The sequence below is a fragment of the Stigmatopora argus genome, chromosome 2 (assembly GCF_051989625.1).
Source record: "Stigmatopora argus isolate UIUO_Sarg chromosome 2, RoL_Sarg_1.0, whole genome shotgun sequence".
In the NCBI taxonomy this organism is placed as follows: domain Eukaryota; kingdom Metazoa; phylum Chordata; class Actinopteri; order Syngnathiformes; family Syngnathidae; genus Stigmatopora; species Stigmatopora argus.
Genome location: NC_135388.1, coordinates 14,320,001 through 14,336,420, shown reverse-complemented (window position 1 = coordinate 14,336,420; position 16,420 = coordinate 14,320,001). Strand labels below are relative to the sequence as shown.

The window sequence follows — 16,420 nt, the reverse complement described above, 5'->3', positions numbered from 1 at the left end:
AGACTTTGTTTATACAAATTAAGAATTTATTAGACCTCTTTTAATGGAGAAAGGTATGTTCAAACAAAAAATGGCACAGATTATGGATGCAGCCATTTTGTGGTATCAGTTATAACCACATGGATCCACATGAATAGACTTGGATAAAAGTGCATGAGATACCACCACTAGTAAACTTTTGGCTGGTTCCGTGAGGGGTTGCCACTGTAAATCAACTTTATTCTTTTCAACCGGTCCTTTGCATCATCCTCCCCTACGGTACTCGGACGTTTGTTCGCTTGGACGTTTGGTCGCCCGGACGTTTGGTCGCCGGACGTTTGACAACATGACAGAGAGTTTACTGTTGAAACCAGCTCTCAAAATTATATTCACCCGGGCGACCAAACGTCCGGGCGACCAAACGTCCGGTCACGCTCCCCTACAACGGCTACTTTCATGTCCTCCCTCACTACATCCATATATCTTCTCCTAGGTCTACCTTTAGCTATGTTTCCTGGCATTTCCACCCTCAACTGCTTATGTGGGATACACACATTAAATTGGCAACAATTCAGTGTCCCCCACCTGGTGCCTTATAGCTAGCTGGGATAGGCTCCAACACCCCTGTGACGCTTGTGAGGATAAGCATTATAGATAATGAATGAATAAAAAACTATTTCAACCGGAATGGATATGCTAAGGGATTTGTCTTTCACTTTAATTTAATTCAACCATCTCACACGCACACATAGATTATGGAGTCGTTGGTTGTCTTGAGTGTCTCGGTAAAATGACATTTTGAAGCTTGCAAATGGGACCTTACACTGCCTCTGTCTTTGGAATGGATGGCCACACAGATGTCACTGCTATTAATGATTCAACAGCTCTGTCTGTGTGTTTGGTGGTGGGGGTAGGGTGAGTTGTAACCCCAAAACAGGGTTTACTTCATTTCAAATCTCTTTTTTCCTCCTTTATTTAACTATTTATTTATTTTTACCTAAAATCTGTGTTGTTTACAGTTATACGATTTGCACATTAGAGAGAAATAAAAGAAACTAAGCTTTAAGGGGGGAAATAGGCCAGAAGGAGCTTAGAATAATGCAAGCGAAATGGTCAACAGTACAGTGGCAACTTAAAACACAAGACTAGACCTCAGTGAAGTGTATCCCAGGGAAAATAATCTTCATTCATTTTCTGAACCGCTTTATCCTCACTAGGCTCAGGGGGGAAAAGAATCTTATTTAATAAAATGAAAAAGATGCAAGTCAATTTTTCAGATGTGTAATAGTGGTAAAAAGCTTAGATAAAACCCAATATTTCCCAGATGTAGTCAAAATAGCCGTTGGCAGATAGTTTTTCATGCTACATCAAATGCAAGTTTGACAATTTCCCACCTACTCGTCACACATTGCAATGCTACCCACTGTGCTATGCTTGGCTATTGAGGAAACAAGCTTTAATGGATCAAGCAAGTGAAGCAAGCTTCATCTTAGACTCAGATGCAGAAAGGAGAACGACACCTACTTTGGCATGTCTCGAGTGTATCCGAGTTCATGTGCTGTACAAGCGTGGTGTGACTTTTTATCAAACAATGTCTGAGCTCGCACAAACAATGACATTATTGTGTTCAAACGTTTTTTTCCATTAAAATTCTAAAAAAAAATTGTAAACGGATGTGGATACGCAATGAAGGGTGCTTTTCTTTAGATGACTTCTGGTTGCTAATGCTGGCTTCCTGGCCAAAAATGAAATAGAATTAAAATTTAAATTGGTGTTTTGTCGGTTTATTTTACAAACAAAAGGATCACAGGTTGTGAGTCAGTGAAGTCCAATCTATCAAATTCAATAAAGTACCCGCTGAGGTGACAGTAGGAGTTTAGGGTGGCTATCATAATTAAGGAGAGATAATTTTGCTGTGATTCATTGCAGATGGAGAAAAACACACACCTACAACTCATTCTACCAGTTTTGGGGAAATGATGATTAACAATAAATATTGTGTTAAAATGTCTACAGCAGGATTTTTTAAGTTTCTGAAGTTGCACTGTCTGGATTCAGGATAGTTTGAGGTAATCCCAAAAAGTCAAGAGAGACTCAGACATTAGACTAATGCTACCTGACATTGTCTGGCACTCTAATAATTCCTCCAACCACGTATGGTGCCTCATGAGGCAGCCGAGACCTTTGTCGAAACAGAACACATCAGTACACACAGAATAAACGAATGCTTGAAAGAATTCTGACCACTTCCCGGGTTTTAGTGGATTGGAAGAGGATGCTCAACTAGGATGTGTTGCGTAAGCAAAGTAGTCATTTCCCCCATGAATTATTTACAAATGATAATCACAATCTAAAAAGTAAGAACATTTTAAGTAATGTACTGTTATAGAACAGAGGAATGGCAAATTCAAATGAGACGTGTCACAGTGCCTGAGGGGCATTTACGCAACATAAAAAATCAAGACAAGATTTGGGCACTTTATTAAAGCTGCTGTAATGTTGTCAAAAGAATTCAGACTTTTTGCACTTGAGACATGGTGAAATGACTCAAAAATGAACACATTATCATGTAGTTTTACTTTTAAATTCTGAGTATGGCTCTCAAGGAATAACATTTAAAAATAGGAATTGTTTTGGGCTCTATCTGTCCCAAAAGGTTCCCGACCCCTGCCTTAGAGCAGCGGTCCTCCACCTTTTTCTGACCGCAGACCGGTAAAGCTCTTTCTATTTTCTCGCAGACCGGCGAGTGGGGAGGGCGACAACTTAAGACAAAATTGTGTGGGCGTGGGGTCGGTGCACGAACGACACCCACGGCGGCAAAAAAAAAGCCCCAAGCATAATAGCAATTATTATTATTATTGTAACAACTTTTCTCATTTCAAGTAGGAGGGTGAAATTGAAAACGTTAATATTTTTTACTCTGACGGACTGGCACTAGGTGGCTCGCGGACCGGTACCGGTCCACGGACCAGTGGTTGGGGACCACTGCCCTAAAGGACTGTGCTTTTTCTTGGGAAATATATTTCGACTTAAACTCTTGCATGTTTTCTTATTCACTTCAGTGTCAATCAAAATCACACAGACATTTCTGTTTCGCATGAATGATTTTAATTCGACATAAATAATTGCCCTCATGTACATAAGTGAAGTAGCAGGGGGGGAAACGAACTGAAGTCCCACAATCCAGTGAACACTCTGAATTTAAATCCCTTGTGTCAAAGAAACCCAAGCCTTTACGGAATGAGCACAGAATCACAGAACAAGTTAAGCGTATATATTTTTTCTTTCCTCTGTAAAGTGTGAATGTGCGCATTAAAAGCATTCGTCAGTTGCACGTCAGGAATGTTTATACTGCCCTACAGCCTCAACCCAATCAATTGCAGTATGACTACTGTACATTTCTTATCTGTCATGACTTTTTCTCAAGAGGAGTCAAAGTGTTTCAGTAAGTGAGACTGTCTTTTTTTTCAACCCAACAACACAAAGCTTTCTTGTTTTAATTGGCACTCTATTCATAGGGAATAAAAAAGGAGCTACTGTGCTTCTTTTTTTATGCATGTCACAAAGACCTTACATGCCACACTCATTGGAACGAGGATGTTGACAACTTAGAAGAATGTCTAATAAGCTCGTTTAAATCAAGAGAAGACAAAATTAAGCCGAAGAAAAAGTTTGAAGGCGTAGGCATTACTACGTGTCCATTGTTTGTGTCTGCTAAAATAAGCTAATGAATCCCATTTGTTTTCATTAAAAGATGACAAAAAACCATCTGCACCCTTTTTAACAACCAGGAATGGGGTCTAGCACATGAAATGTAAAAATAAAGAATTTGGATTTAACAGCAGTCCTTTCACTTTTCACATTATAGTTGTCATTTGTTCATAACAAATGTATATAATCAAGGTAGTTAATTTATTTTCCCTTTAAAAATGTACAGGGTTAATCTTAAAATATATTTAGCCAATGTCATTGACTTTGTGTATTATAATGCATACATTAAGTAATGCACACAAAATAAAAACATCACTTTCCCTTGCAGATAAAGAAAAAAACATTGAAACTATTTGAATTTTTATGACACTCACTAAAGTTATGTAAAGTCATTTTTTTAAATTTTCCGTTTTTATGGCCTCTACCAGTTCAAGAAACTAAGAGATTACTTAGAGGTTCATACAGACCACAAGTGTCATCACATTTTATGCATATGCACACACAGTATATGTTGAATTTTTACTACACGTGCAGCAAACTACATTAGCATGGAAGGAGACACTGATATATTTGCTTAATGAATGTAGCATTAAGATTAAATTAAGCTGAAGCTTATAGCCAAAAGCTACATATGCCTGACAAATAAACAGCATGTCTCATCAAATTTGCAAATCATGTAAAGTGTTTTAAAAATCCCTTTGATTTAGAACTTCACTGCTTTGCAATGGAAATCAGGGGATGAAAAATTCCTTCACGCTTGACATGTATGCACGAGGCTGCCAACAATTTTATGTCAACAAAATTTGGGGCAAACTGGACATTCATTTTGGATGGATGAGTTTGAACATGCAGAATTTTTCTGTCTTTGCCGGAATTATTGAGCTCATATCTTATTTACATTATGTTGCATGATTACCCAACATGGACAAATACATCTGAGCAGAACAAAAGAGAGACTATGACAGATCGGGAGCCTGTTGTAACCTCTCCAAAAACATGTAAAATTGTGTGATATATATATTTTTATTTTTCTCATAGACATTAACCTTAATTGTGACTATTTGGCATAAGTGACTAAAACAGAAGGGCATTTACTGGCACTGAGTGGAAGTCCTCTCTTTCTCAGGATGTGATCGGTTGGGTCAGATGAACTCAAGTGTGCATATATTGCAGATGTTCAAAGCATGTGTTTTAGATACCAAAGTTTCACAGGAACACCACCAATGATTGGGAGATCTAACAATATGTCATTATGAGTCATGTTATGGATTGAGCAGTAATGAGCAATGAATATTCGATAGATGTGTTAGTACCCACGGTCTAGGCACTGTGTGAAACCAATGCTCCAAGGACTGAACTTTGATGTGCTTTCTTGAACCCCACAGGCTGATGACGTTGTTTGATTTGAGACACGGGTTGGAGTGACTGACTTTAATTACTGTACATTGCTTTGTGCACTGTTAACAGAAGAATCATTTCCCCAAACTACAATGTTTTTGGGCTACAACATACACAATTGTTGCCTAAAATTGACAGTGTGCTTTATACATCAGTTTTTGTTTTGAATAATGACCTTGCCCTATTTTGTTGCAGAATAACTGCATTAAACTAAACAGATGCTCAAAACAAACATTAAATATAGAAATCAATTATTATTAATTACAATGATAAAAGACAAATAACATAAGAGAAGTGCCGTGCATCAATGCACTAATGTGCATTATAATCAGGAGTGCCATATGCATGAATATAAATTTGCTCATTGATGCTGCACTTTATAATCTGCCACACTTTATAGTCCAAAAATACAGTATTCTAACAACAATAAAAGCACAGAATTATTCACAAAGTCAAAATAAGATGCAAAGTTGAGATTCAAGGGGAACAATGGGGTTCAACCATCGTTTAACAAATGGTTTAAGGGGTGGCTGACAGTGTGAATAAATACAATGAAGCATTTTTGTGTTTCAAATGTTAAATTTTTGATAGAGTCAGATGGCCTGGAATAAAGGTGAGTTGATGTAAAATACTAAGTAAAAATGTTACTCAATATTTGAGTGTGCTAACACAAACTGTTTTATAGCATCAAGACCACCAAAATCACGACTATACTACGTCATCTTCAAAATGTGGACATTGAGTTGGGAGGACAAACCACCTCGTGGAGCGCAGTAAGCAAGCCACCATCTTTCCCACATTCAATATGGGGGGACAACATGGGCGTGGTTATGCCTATTGTCGACGCAGCTGCGTAAAATAAGCACATGCGCAGTGTCTCGTTTTTTTCGAACTGTTTCCTATGCTGACGGAAAACTAGCACTACGAGGTAAGGCATAGAGCAATTTACTCGCCTAAGTGCATTTTTATCACGCTACTGATAGATTTCTTAGGAATCAATTGAGCCAAAATCGCCAACAAATCTGTTAGTTTAATGCCAGGTTGAACACACTGTCGACAGTTGAAATTTGGGCTCTTTTTCTACAGCGGGTGTGTGCCGCATGTGACTAGTTAGCTTAGCATTAGCGTGACGTTGAAGCTTCCTGTTTGACATAAAAAGTATGTTGTCTGTTTTCTCTCCATTGTTTAGTCGTGTAGAAAGACTTTTAATTTAATCAAACAAAGCCGAGACATCAATGGACAGCTTCTTGGGTAAAAGCTCACTTGTCAGGAGTGGCCTGTTTTGTCCCTCCTGACGTGCCGTCAGGGAAGCAGCTGCAGTCAATCTGCTGATTGCTTCCTGGCTTTATTATTTAAGGAGCAATGTGTCAGAGGACCATGGCCGGATCGTCTCTTTTGTTTGAGCGTGCGCGTAGCATGCTGCCGTTTAGTTCCAGGCTATTGTGGATTTGTAGACCTTTGTTTATTCATTAAAGAATGTAGTTTGAAGTGATCTGGCTCGAGTCACTCACGTCTCCTGCGCTTGGGTTCCCCTAAGATATTCCCGATCGCGCTGCGACGACGCAGCGACGCAGCGTGATCGTAACATCACTCAAAAAAGACATCCCTAGCCATGACTTAGTTGCTGGTGTTTTGTATGTAATGATGGTTTTCACTGCGAGTGCTTAACACCCGTTTCCAATTTGTTATTGTTCTGTTTTCACAAAAAATCATTTATACAAAAATTGTTAAGCCAACTTTCTCCTAGCTGTTAACGTCACTCTGTATGTTTAATCGCCTTTTCTGGAAAAGGGAAAACAGCACAGAGCACTCACTAACTTATCATTCTTTATCTTGATCGTTTATTAAATCACTTGTAAGATTTCTCTTGCCTATAATAATTGTTTGGCAACTCCCAAATAGCTTGGTTAAATCAAGTTTTCTCTGTTTAGCATCAAGACGCAGCCCTTCCCGTGTGCCCAGAACACTCATACCCTTGAGGTTGCAAGAGAGGAGACTGGACCAGATCAAAGTAAAACGTTCCCCAAAAAAGAGTGGACTACCACATCATAGTTTGTGAAAGCGATGACGTATCCCTACACCTGCGGGAAGGGCTTGGTGTCACCAACTCGAAATCTGATTGGTTAACTTTAACCAATCACATTTCTGCCATTATTTGTTGCCAGGGTCAGAAATCTGCTGGTAGGCCCTGCAGCATAAGATAAGCTTTGATAAAACTGTTGCTTTAAAGGTTAAAGCAACAGTTTTATCAAAGCTTATTTTATGCTGCAGGGCCTCCAAGTCAATCTCTGACCCTGGCAACAAATAATGGCTGAAATGTGATTGGTTAAATGCGTAAATATGAAAACACACACCTGGAAGCAGCACAACCAGGGGAAAGGCAATAAAAGGAAGCTGACAGACAATTTGGAATTATTTAAGAATTCATGGACAAAATATAATTAACATCAGTCTGTAATTCAGATATTTTTGGGGGGCCAGCAGAGAAGGCCTTGCAGGCCCTGACAGTCCACCACTGCTGAATATACTCATTTGCGACTAATTAACAGGGAAGGCAATTAACTGTTTCTATTTAAGACTTTTTATTCCTAGTCTCTCAGCAGGTGCACCAGTCAGTGCAAAAAGGTAATGCCAGCTCTCTAATTTGAAGCTATGCAGCTGTCTTTTCTTATTTTAAGAGCCTGCAGCTGTAAAGAGAGCTGTTTAGTCATCAGGTGCAGGGAATGTGTTGGCAGTTTCCCATTGCAGGAATTATCACAAGGGTGTTGGACCCCCTGTGGTAGATACATGGACAACAGCCATGCTCCTTAGCAGTGTACCACTGTGGGTTGGTACATAGATAACGAAGGGTTGAGTGGCTTTCAGTCAAGCAGGTTCACTCCAGGCTTTTCTCAGCTCCATTTTTTTATAACCTAAATTGCTCAAAACATTGTGGTTCCAGCATTGTTATTGTCACAGGGCATTAAAATGATCGTCCCTTTTCTGGTCATCCTGGAAGAGGTATCACTGATCATTGCCCTGGAAATGATTGCCCTAACATTGCACAATAACTTGAAACAAATAGACAAAATTTTAGACTATACTTTTAATATACAGGGTGAGAAAAAAAGAATGTGCCAAAATCATCATGTGATGTGAAAATCAAACATAGTACAGAACTCTAATTTGGACACTTTTATTTGAACCACTTTTTAGTTGAACTTTTATTTCATTTTTTACCAGTGGTGTGTCGTCAGGGCCTTCTCTGCTGGTCTAAGAAATATCTGAATCCTATATTATATTTTGTCCATCAATACTTATTAAATAATTCTAAATTGTCTCTTAGCTTCCTTTCATTGCTTTCCCCCTGGTTGCACTGCTTCCAGATGTGTGTTTTCATATTGAAGCATTTAACCAATCACATTTGAGCCATTATTTGTTCCCAGGGTCAGAAATCTACCTCAAGGCCTTCACAATCAGTTCTGCAGGCTCTGCTGCATTAAACAAGCGTCCATAAGACTGTTGCTTTAACCAATCAGAATTCGATTTGGTGACACCAAGGCCTTCTCGCAGGCGTAGGGATACCTCATCACTTTCACCAACTATGATTGGCTAGTGATAGAGTGGACGAGCCAGAGCTACCAAACTGTATCTGGAGCGAGCTGCACAAGCAAATATATTGTTGTATTGATTTAATAGCAGTTTTGTCAACCCGCAATAGCTGAAGGAGGAGAAGAAATGGATTTGTTTGCAGATTTACTGTCAAAGACATTTTCAAGACCGACTTTTCAAGAAAAAAAAGCTGGACATCATTAAGAAAGGTTGGACAACCCCAAAGCAAGCAAGCCTGTCACAACCGGGAAGGAACATTTTCAGCACTAAATCGAATAAAAACGTATGCCAGAAATACGACAGGTCAGGCTTGACTTTCAGCATTAGCTTTGATGGCCATAGAAAAGAAGGAGGAAAGAAAGGAGGATGGATATTGTGTACAGGTAAAAATGATTTTTGGTGAGTAAAATATGGCTATATTCCTAAATATTTCAATTGTATGAGGTTATTATTGATGATTTTTTATGTGTCGCAGCTGTAGCTGCAGTGGAGGTTTTATAGCCATAAAATAGTTTTTGAGGGTTGGATTGATTCCGACAGCTGAAGGCGTCGCTAGGAAATTCACGGACCACCACTGTGCCTTACACATGCTCAAATGTGGCCACCAGCGCAGCATAGAAAAAAATCAAGCAGATTTAAACATTTTCTCTCATGTGCTTTAGGATTTCTCAGCCCTTCGTATTGACTGTAGCTCTTGGTCAGTTTTTCATGTATCGATCACATCAAGCACCGCGACCCTTCTGAGGATAAGCGGAACGACAAATGAATGCAGGTTGACATGAAGGAACACATAACAACCAAGACCATGGACCACGACATGCTGAGGCACATTCGGAATTCTCATTCAGATTTGATGTGGTCCAGGCTGCTGGTGGCAGCCATATGGAGCATTTGTAAAACATGAAATAAAACATTGACTATGAGCCGGTTTACATTAAAGTAGTTGCCAGCAAACCACAGAGCACATCTAAACAAACAAGCCAATACAGAACAAACAATCACATTTGTCAATTGACAATTTGGAGTGTTCAGTCACCCTGGCAAGCACCTTGTTTTAATTTTGGATGAATATGCAAACGCCATGCTTACCCTGTTGAAAACAAATCAATGGATATCCATTCAAGCTGCAAATATAAGTCAGACAAGTTTCTCACCTTCAGAAGAGAGATGGGCGATGCAATGGCAGTGTTTAGCAATAATTTTGAGAGGCAAAACTTGGGTGAGTTGACAGACAGCATGGCCTTTAAAAGAAAGACAAAAGTCAAACTTGACCTCCAGATATGTAACAAAGTAGGAGAGGGAAATGTGTCTCTAAATATAAGTGTGATGACAATTTGCATGGCTTCAGTTTTGGCGCTGCTTAACCGGACACTTGTTCACGGACACATTCTGTTTGGTCATCCTACTTGTTCTACTACAATAGAAGACATTCTTTATTCAGTGAAATAAAACAAAACCTGAATGAATCTTAAACCCATTATTTATATCCAAATTGTTTCTTTTATTTCTTTTGCGAAGTTGTAAATTAAAATTTACTGCTTAAAAAATATTAATATGTAATAATTATATGTATTATTATATACATATAATTAACTAAATTAAAAAAAACTTGGTGTTCACGTGTTTAAGTTTAGTCTACAGTTTTACCTGTTTGAAGACAGGGACAAAAGGGAGTTTCTCCAATATTTGGCATATTTTATGTGACTCTTGACTTAGTGTGTTTGCATTGCAAGGGATGCTTCTTTAGTTTATTTTTTCCAAACATACCTTTTTATTTTGTTTTGGTGATTGATCCCTGTAACAAGAAAACATTGACAAAACATGACAGCAAGGCAGACAAACAAAGGAAACAAATGAAGGAGGCAAAGTATTTATGCTAGTGGAATGCAACTGTGATCAAAGATGCTCAAGAGACAAATAAACCTGCTGGAACAGAGAGGTAGCCCCATTTCATAAGAGAAAACAAAAGTAGAAGGATACAGGTAAGAACAAGAAGGGATAATAGCCAAGAGTTGTTGGCTTGTCATCTTGATCTTTGCACAACGGAAGAAAAATGAACAGGTCTTGTCTCTGTGACATGATTAGTTTACCAGCAGTAGCATGGTGGATCTAAGCCCCATGTCAAGGATCCCCTGCTTCAATGCCACAGATCAGTGGGATTCTAGCAACAAGTGATACTAAGAGGGGGGGGTTTAGAGTGTTAGACTCTGGTACTACAGAGGCAAAAAAATAAATGCAAAAAAATATACACAAACTCACTCTGAAGTTCAATTTATTATATGTCAAGAGCAAATTATTTTGGAAGAGAAGAGGATTTTGGCAGCGATATGTTGAGCAATAACAATTTCTTTTTCAGATGAGTAAACACAAACACAGTGTGAATAGTATCAGTTGAGTGCTGGAAAAAAATGTATTCCTTATATAAATGTGAAAATCCAGTATCCTACACCCGATTAATAAATTAAAATATATGCATAAGTTCGATGTGCACATCTAGTTTTACTGGTTTAATGAAAAACACCCAGGTAATGACAGTGATGTTGGCGATCTTGATTGAGAATCAATAGCTAGAGAAGGCAGATAAGATTGTCTCATTTTTCTTAACAACAGCATCCACTGTCATTGAGATAATGTTGAATGTGGCTGAGCAAGGAGTTGGGGTGGCTACACAACTGAGCACAAGCTGTTTGAACCAGCTTTCTGCCTTGCTGAAGGGTGTCCAATCAGTAGTCAGGCAGCAGACTTGCTCCAACAATTGGTTGCATTTTTTGCCACAAGACTTGAAATGACTACCCCAATGAGTCATCATCTTGCTGTACTGGTGGTGGCGATTTCTGTTTCCTTTCAGATGGGCTCACCACAACTAGGGGCAGTCAAAGAGGTTGGGTGTGAAAGCAATCGGGTGGCAGCCAAAGAGGTGGTCATTGGTTGTCCAATCCTCAACTGCAGGAGTTGGCTCTTAGGACCTGAAATGTCACCTCTCTGGTCAGGAAGGAGCCCGAGCTAGTGCGTGGGCTTAAGACTTTTGACTAGATGTAGTCAGGCTCACCTCTAAGCACAGCTTGGGCTTTGTTACCACACATCTCGAGGGGGTTTGGACACTCTTCCACTCCTGACTTGCTGACATTGAGAGGCGTCGGGCAGGTGCGGACATACTTATTATCCCTTGACTTTGTAGCTATACATTGAGGTTCACCCTGATATGTGAGAGGGTAGCCTCCCTCCGCCTTTACGTAGGGGAATATATGGATATTTTAAGAAAAACTAAGCCAAATTACATCACTGCTTACAATACATTTTCTTGATCTGTTTATATTAGGAGTCTATGAAACATAATTTTATCAAATATTTGCCAATGTTTCCTATGGTTGTTTGTTGTATTACTTATTATAAATCCAAAGAAATAGCAACTATTTCCTTTTAAAAGCAAAACCCAATTTGCACAACATTCATTCACCATCAGTATAAAATGCTGTGAACCTTAAACTTAATCTACATTCTGCAGCATTTTCTTCTAAAGAAAAACAATAATTTCCACCTCCTTCACCAGTGGGGAAGCTGACATCCCTTGTGAGGTTTTAAAGGAGAAAAAAACCTCTGTAAATACCATATTAGTTGTTAGGGTTGCTTGGGTTTTTTATGCTTTTTTCCCCCTGGTGTCCTGTCCGAGTGATTGCCCATTGTGTTCAGCTGTCGTTTCACCACCCCTGGTGGTACTCTTCCACTTTTTCCCAGGTGTTCCTAATTGTCTCGTCAACCCATGTCTATTTAAACCCCACCGATTGCTTAGCCATTGTTGGATCGTCTGCTGATTACCATGCCATGTTTCCACGTTTCCTCGATCCATGTTCCATGTGCCTCATTCCTCACTTTCCCGTGTCTCCCCTCGTCAGGTTTGGTTGTTATTTGACGCCAAGTCGTTTGTTACTTTCAATTGCCTCCAGTTTAAGTTATTAAAGTTTCGTCTGATTACTACGTCCCCATTCCCACTTTCCCTTGCCATGACGTCGCCGAAAGCCGTAACATTAGCAGTGAAAAGCCAGAACTGAGGGCAAGGGGGAGTTTGCAAAGTGAGCAGTAAGATCTGAGTCTTAAGATAACGTTAGAGTATGCATTGGAAATGGGTTGTTCCAACCTAAAGAAGAGAGGGTACATGGTCTTTTGGTCGCCCGGAAGGTTATTGATAATTACCATTTAAATCGTTGCTCAAATTCCCTAAATACAAACTGCGAATTACTATTTAGTCATACTTAATGCCCTATTAATTATTAGGCTTAAGAAAAGCTCCAAAATTCCCGGACTTTTATTGATTTTAGTTGGAGAACTTGTTAAGACCCTGACTGACGTAGCTTCCTAAGGGGACAACTCATGTACATACAAACTCATACATTCACACGTCGGCTCAGTGAAACTGCTCAGGGCCATTGTTGGCTTTTATTGATGCGTAGACCGTGTTGTTTTTCCTTGTTTTGTCGCAGGTCTTTTGGTCGCCCGTTGTCGCGGTCCGGGCGACCAAAAGACCGGCGACCAATCGACCGCACATGAGAAGAGAGGAATCTTGAACCTGAGAGTCAGTTTCTGGAGTCAAAATCCACCATTTGACTTTGCAAGGCTAAGCCTGTGTACCTTATTATGGCTTTTGGATGAGTGGAGCAAGAAAATAATTGCATAATTCCAAGACTTAGATGCTGATGAAGCAAGCTTCTGGGCAGCAGTAACCCGCTGAGTTGTTTTTGGCAAGACAATTATTGTTTTACAAGTGTACTTTAGAGGATGCATCGATTGATGAATTCCTCTTTCCTGTGTTCAGCCTCCTGTTACAGGAGTGATTGACACTCAAGGGAAGATGACAAATGATTACTCTAGACACTCCAGAGCAGTGGAAAATTAGAAAAAAAAATTGTGACGTAAAATCGCACAGCTTGATATGTAGACGCGATTAGAAATACTACAGATCCATGCTCACGCTTTGACAGTAGGGGAAATAAATAGTGACAAATCTGATCTGCTCTGTATTTTCCAACCTTCTGTAGAAATCCTCACATGTTTTTTAAAAACTTTATCTCCAATCAAAGAAGTCCAGATTGCAGTCTGTCTCACAATATGTTTCGTTCTACATTATTAGTTCGATAGATAAACCACATGGCTTTAGAACAGACTTGCAAGTAATGAAGTCTCGATTTGTAACAGAATCCAACCCCTTTTGTAGTCACTGTCTTAATTTACAGAATTTGTGGAGCGAAAAACTGAAAGCCAAAGTTAAGAAAAAAAAAAGAGGAATATTTCATTGTGCTTCCCTCACCTCAAAATTATAGAAAGAGCGTGTTTCTGCATGCCATTGGAAGAGAAAGAAAACATTGACACTGTTGCTTTTTTTGAAGAAAATGAATATTCTGCCATGCTTAGTAGTCATTTTGTTGTTGTGCATAACACTACGTAAAACATATTTGAAAAATCATTTTCTATTAGTATCTCTGCATACAGCATTCATGTTTTGAAGTACTTACAGAAGTACATCATCTTTATTTCATATTTTGCTACTTCTACCCACTTTCCCTTATTGTTTCCCATATTGCTTATTTGTTTTCTTCATGCAATCGTAACTTTGATGGCGTGACAGTTATTTAAAGAAGCATTAGTTTTCTCAATATTTTAAACTGATTCATGTGAAATAGTTAATGGGAGTGTGCCCTGCTTGAAGAGTTACATCAGTGTAGTTAAAAAAATATATATACTAGACACAAACACACACACACGCACGGACATGCACTCTTTACTATGGGAATTCATAATGGTTCTTTTTTTTCTTAACACGTGCATATTATGCTTCAGAGACAATCCCAATCTATTGGGAAATGATAAATTTACTATGCATATGAAGACAGAATTCTTCAAACCATCCAAATTTTATTCATTTATTTTTTAATTGGTAATTAGCCATATAAGGATCACATATGTGGCAATTTGGTTTTGTTTATTCTCTCTTCAAATGATGAATGGCATATGAAGATAACTGAATTGTTTTGTGTAACTGTTCTCAATGCTACAAAATGGTTATCAACAACAAAACTAATCCAATACCAGATCTGAAATGTTACAATACCAATTACACAAAAAGTAGAAAACTTATGTATATAGAAAATACAACACACAGCAAAAAGGAAAATACAACCACATAGATTACATATTACGTACGTCATTCATTCATAATTTAATTGGAATTCATATGAAGTAGCTGCTGTCATTAGAAGATAGCATTTTTTTTCCCTTTCCGTTTTACATTTGATTCTTTGGAACATACTATGGACTCATTAGAACTGTGTTGTGGCAGGATGTTTTTGGAGTGTCACTGTAAGGGGTTGTTTGTGTACACAGCAAGAGCAGGTGGAGTAAAAGCAATTTGACTGAAAATCAGTCCAAATATGAAGTGATGCTAAACATATAAAATAAAATATTCATGCTAAATACTTATGAGCCTGCTGAAAAATATATGATAGAAAATAAGGTAAATACAGCAAAAGAGAACATCTGAATCAGTACCTTGCTTTGTTGTTACAAATTGTGGTGTATTATGTGTCTGATTTGAAATTGTTAGTCAAGACCAAAAATTGCATTGATTTTAGGTCTGATTTGAAAGGGGAAAGATAAATGCTTGAAGATGAATTAAATGAATTCTTATTGGCTACAGTGACTTTGCACTTCCCTTGAATCCATTTCCTAAATAAAACGTTTGTGTCATTGTACACATTTAAATCAAGTCTAATCCTGTTCACTTGCGTAAAAAATATCTATATATTTTAAGATATTAACTAACCTATATTTTATGCATATGAACAATTTATAGTACATTTTTGTATTGTAAGGGTGTGCAAAGCGCAATATGCTAAATGCAATACAACTAAGTTGAAGGGTGTGGCGACTACAAAGCCCTGAGTTTTGCCAACAGAGCTTCTACATCCGACTCACCATTGGTGCTACAGACGATTGAACCAGTTGATGATGGCTGGGATGCCAGAAGCTCACTTTCAATGCTTTTCTTGATATCTGTAGATATATGTTCTTTCCTCAATAGAACTATTTCACTCTCTGACCCTAAACAGCGGCCTGGGGGGTTCCTGTCCTTGGACACCCGCTGGGAACACACTGCCACTTTGGATGGTGCTGCTGAAGCCGCTTGGCTTTCATTCTCCTTTTTGGGCGGAGCCTTCTCCACGACTGAACGAGCATTCACATTCAGCCGGGAACGAGTGCGAAGTAAAGGTGCTGTCTTGTTTTCTGCAAAGAAAAAAAATACAACTAAGTATTATGTTGATTTAGGGAAATTGAAATGTGTACGCCAAAACATTGTTAGATGAATACAGGCAAAGGGGTTAAATTGCTTAAAAATCACAGAAAACAAAATTGGTATTGTCAGTTTGTGGGAAACATGATGGCAAGACAGGAATTCCAGCACAGAAAAGTGAAAAGTATTGATGTAAGTAAAGGAACACCAAATGAATATATCTGTCCATTTACTTTAAATGGGCTGTTCAGATTGAAAACACAAATGTATTTGCCTTAGTTGGCATAACCAACAAACTACAATAAAGTGGATATGTCTAATATACAGAAACTTAATAACATAAACTTAATATTCTTTTTAATTAACCTTTATTTAAGTTTCAGTTGTATACATATACTGGCTTCAATACTAAGTACGTCCTCCTGTGTGGAGTTTGCATGTTTTTGAACGTTGCCATTG

At 38.5% G+C, this 16,420-nt stretch overlaps 1 protein-coding gene across 4 annotated transcripts in view; it reads right to left on the bottom strand.

Annotated features, from left to right (window-relative positions):
- The window catches only part of LOC144064303 (protein diaphanous homolog 3-like), a 73,448-nt gene that overhangs the window by 5,726 nt on the left and 51,302 nt on the right, over positions 1-16,420 (bottom strand). For 2 of the 4 annotated variants that reach the window (XM_077586734.1, XM_077586752.1), the window contains one exon: positions 14,579-15,954. In XM_077586734.1, the coding sequence (XP_077442860.1) occupies positions 15,599-15,954 (356 nt within the window). In that variant the 3' untranslated portion in view covers positions 14,579-15,598. Of the gene's footprint in view, positions 1-8,605; positions 9,921-10,446; positions 10,475-14,578; positions 15,955-16,420 lie in introns of those variants that run through there. The other 2 variants (XM_077586724.1, XM_077586742.1) reach the window with 2 other exon arrangements.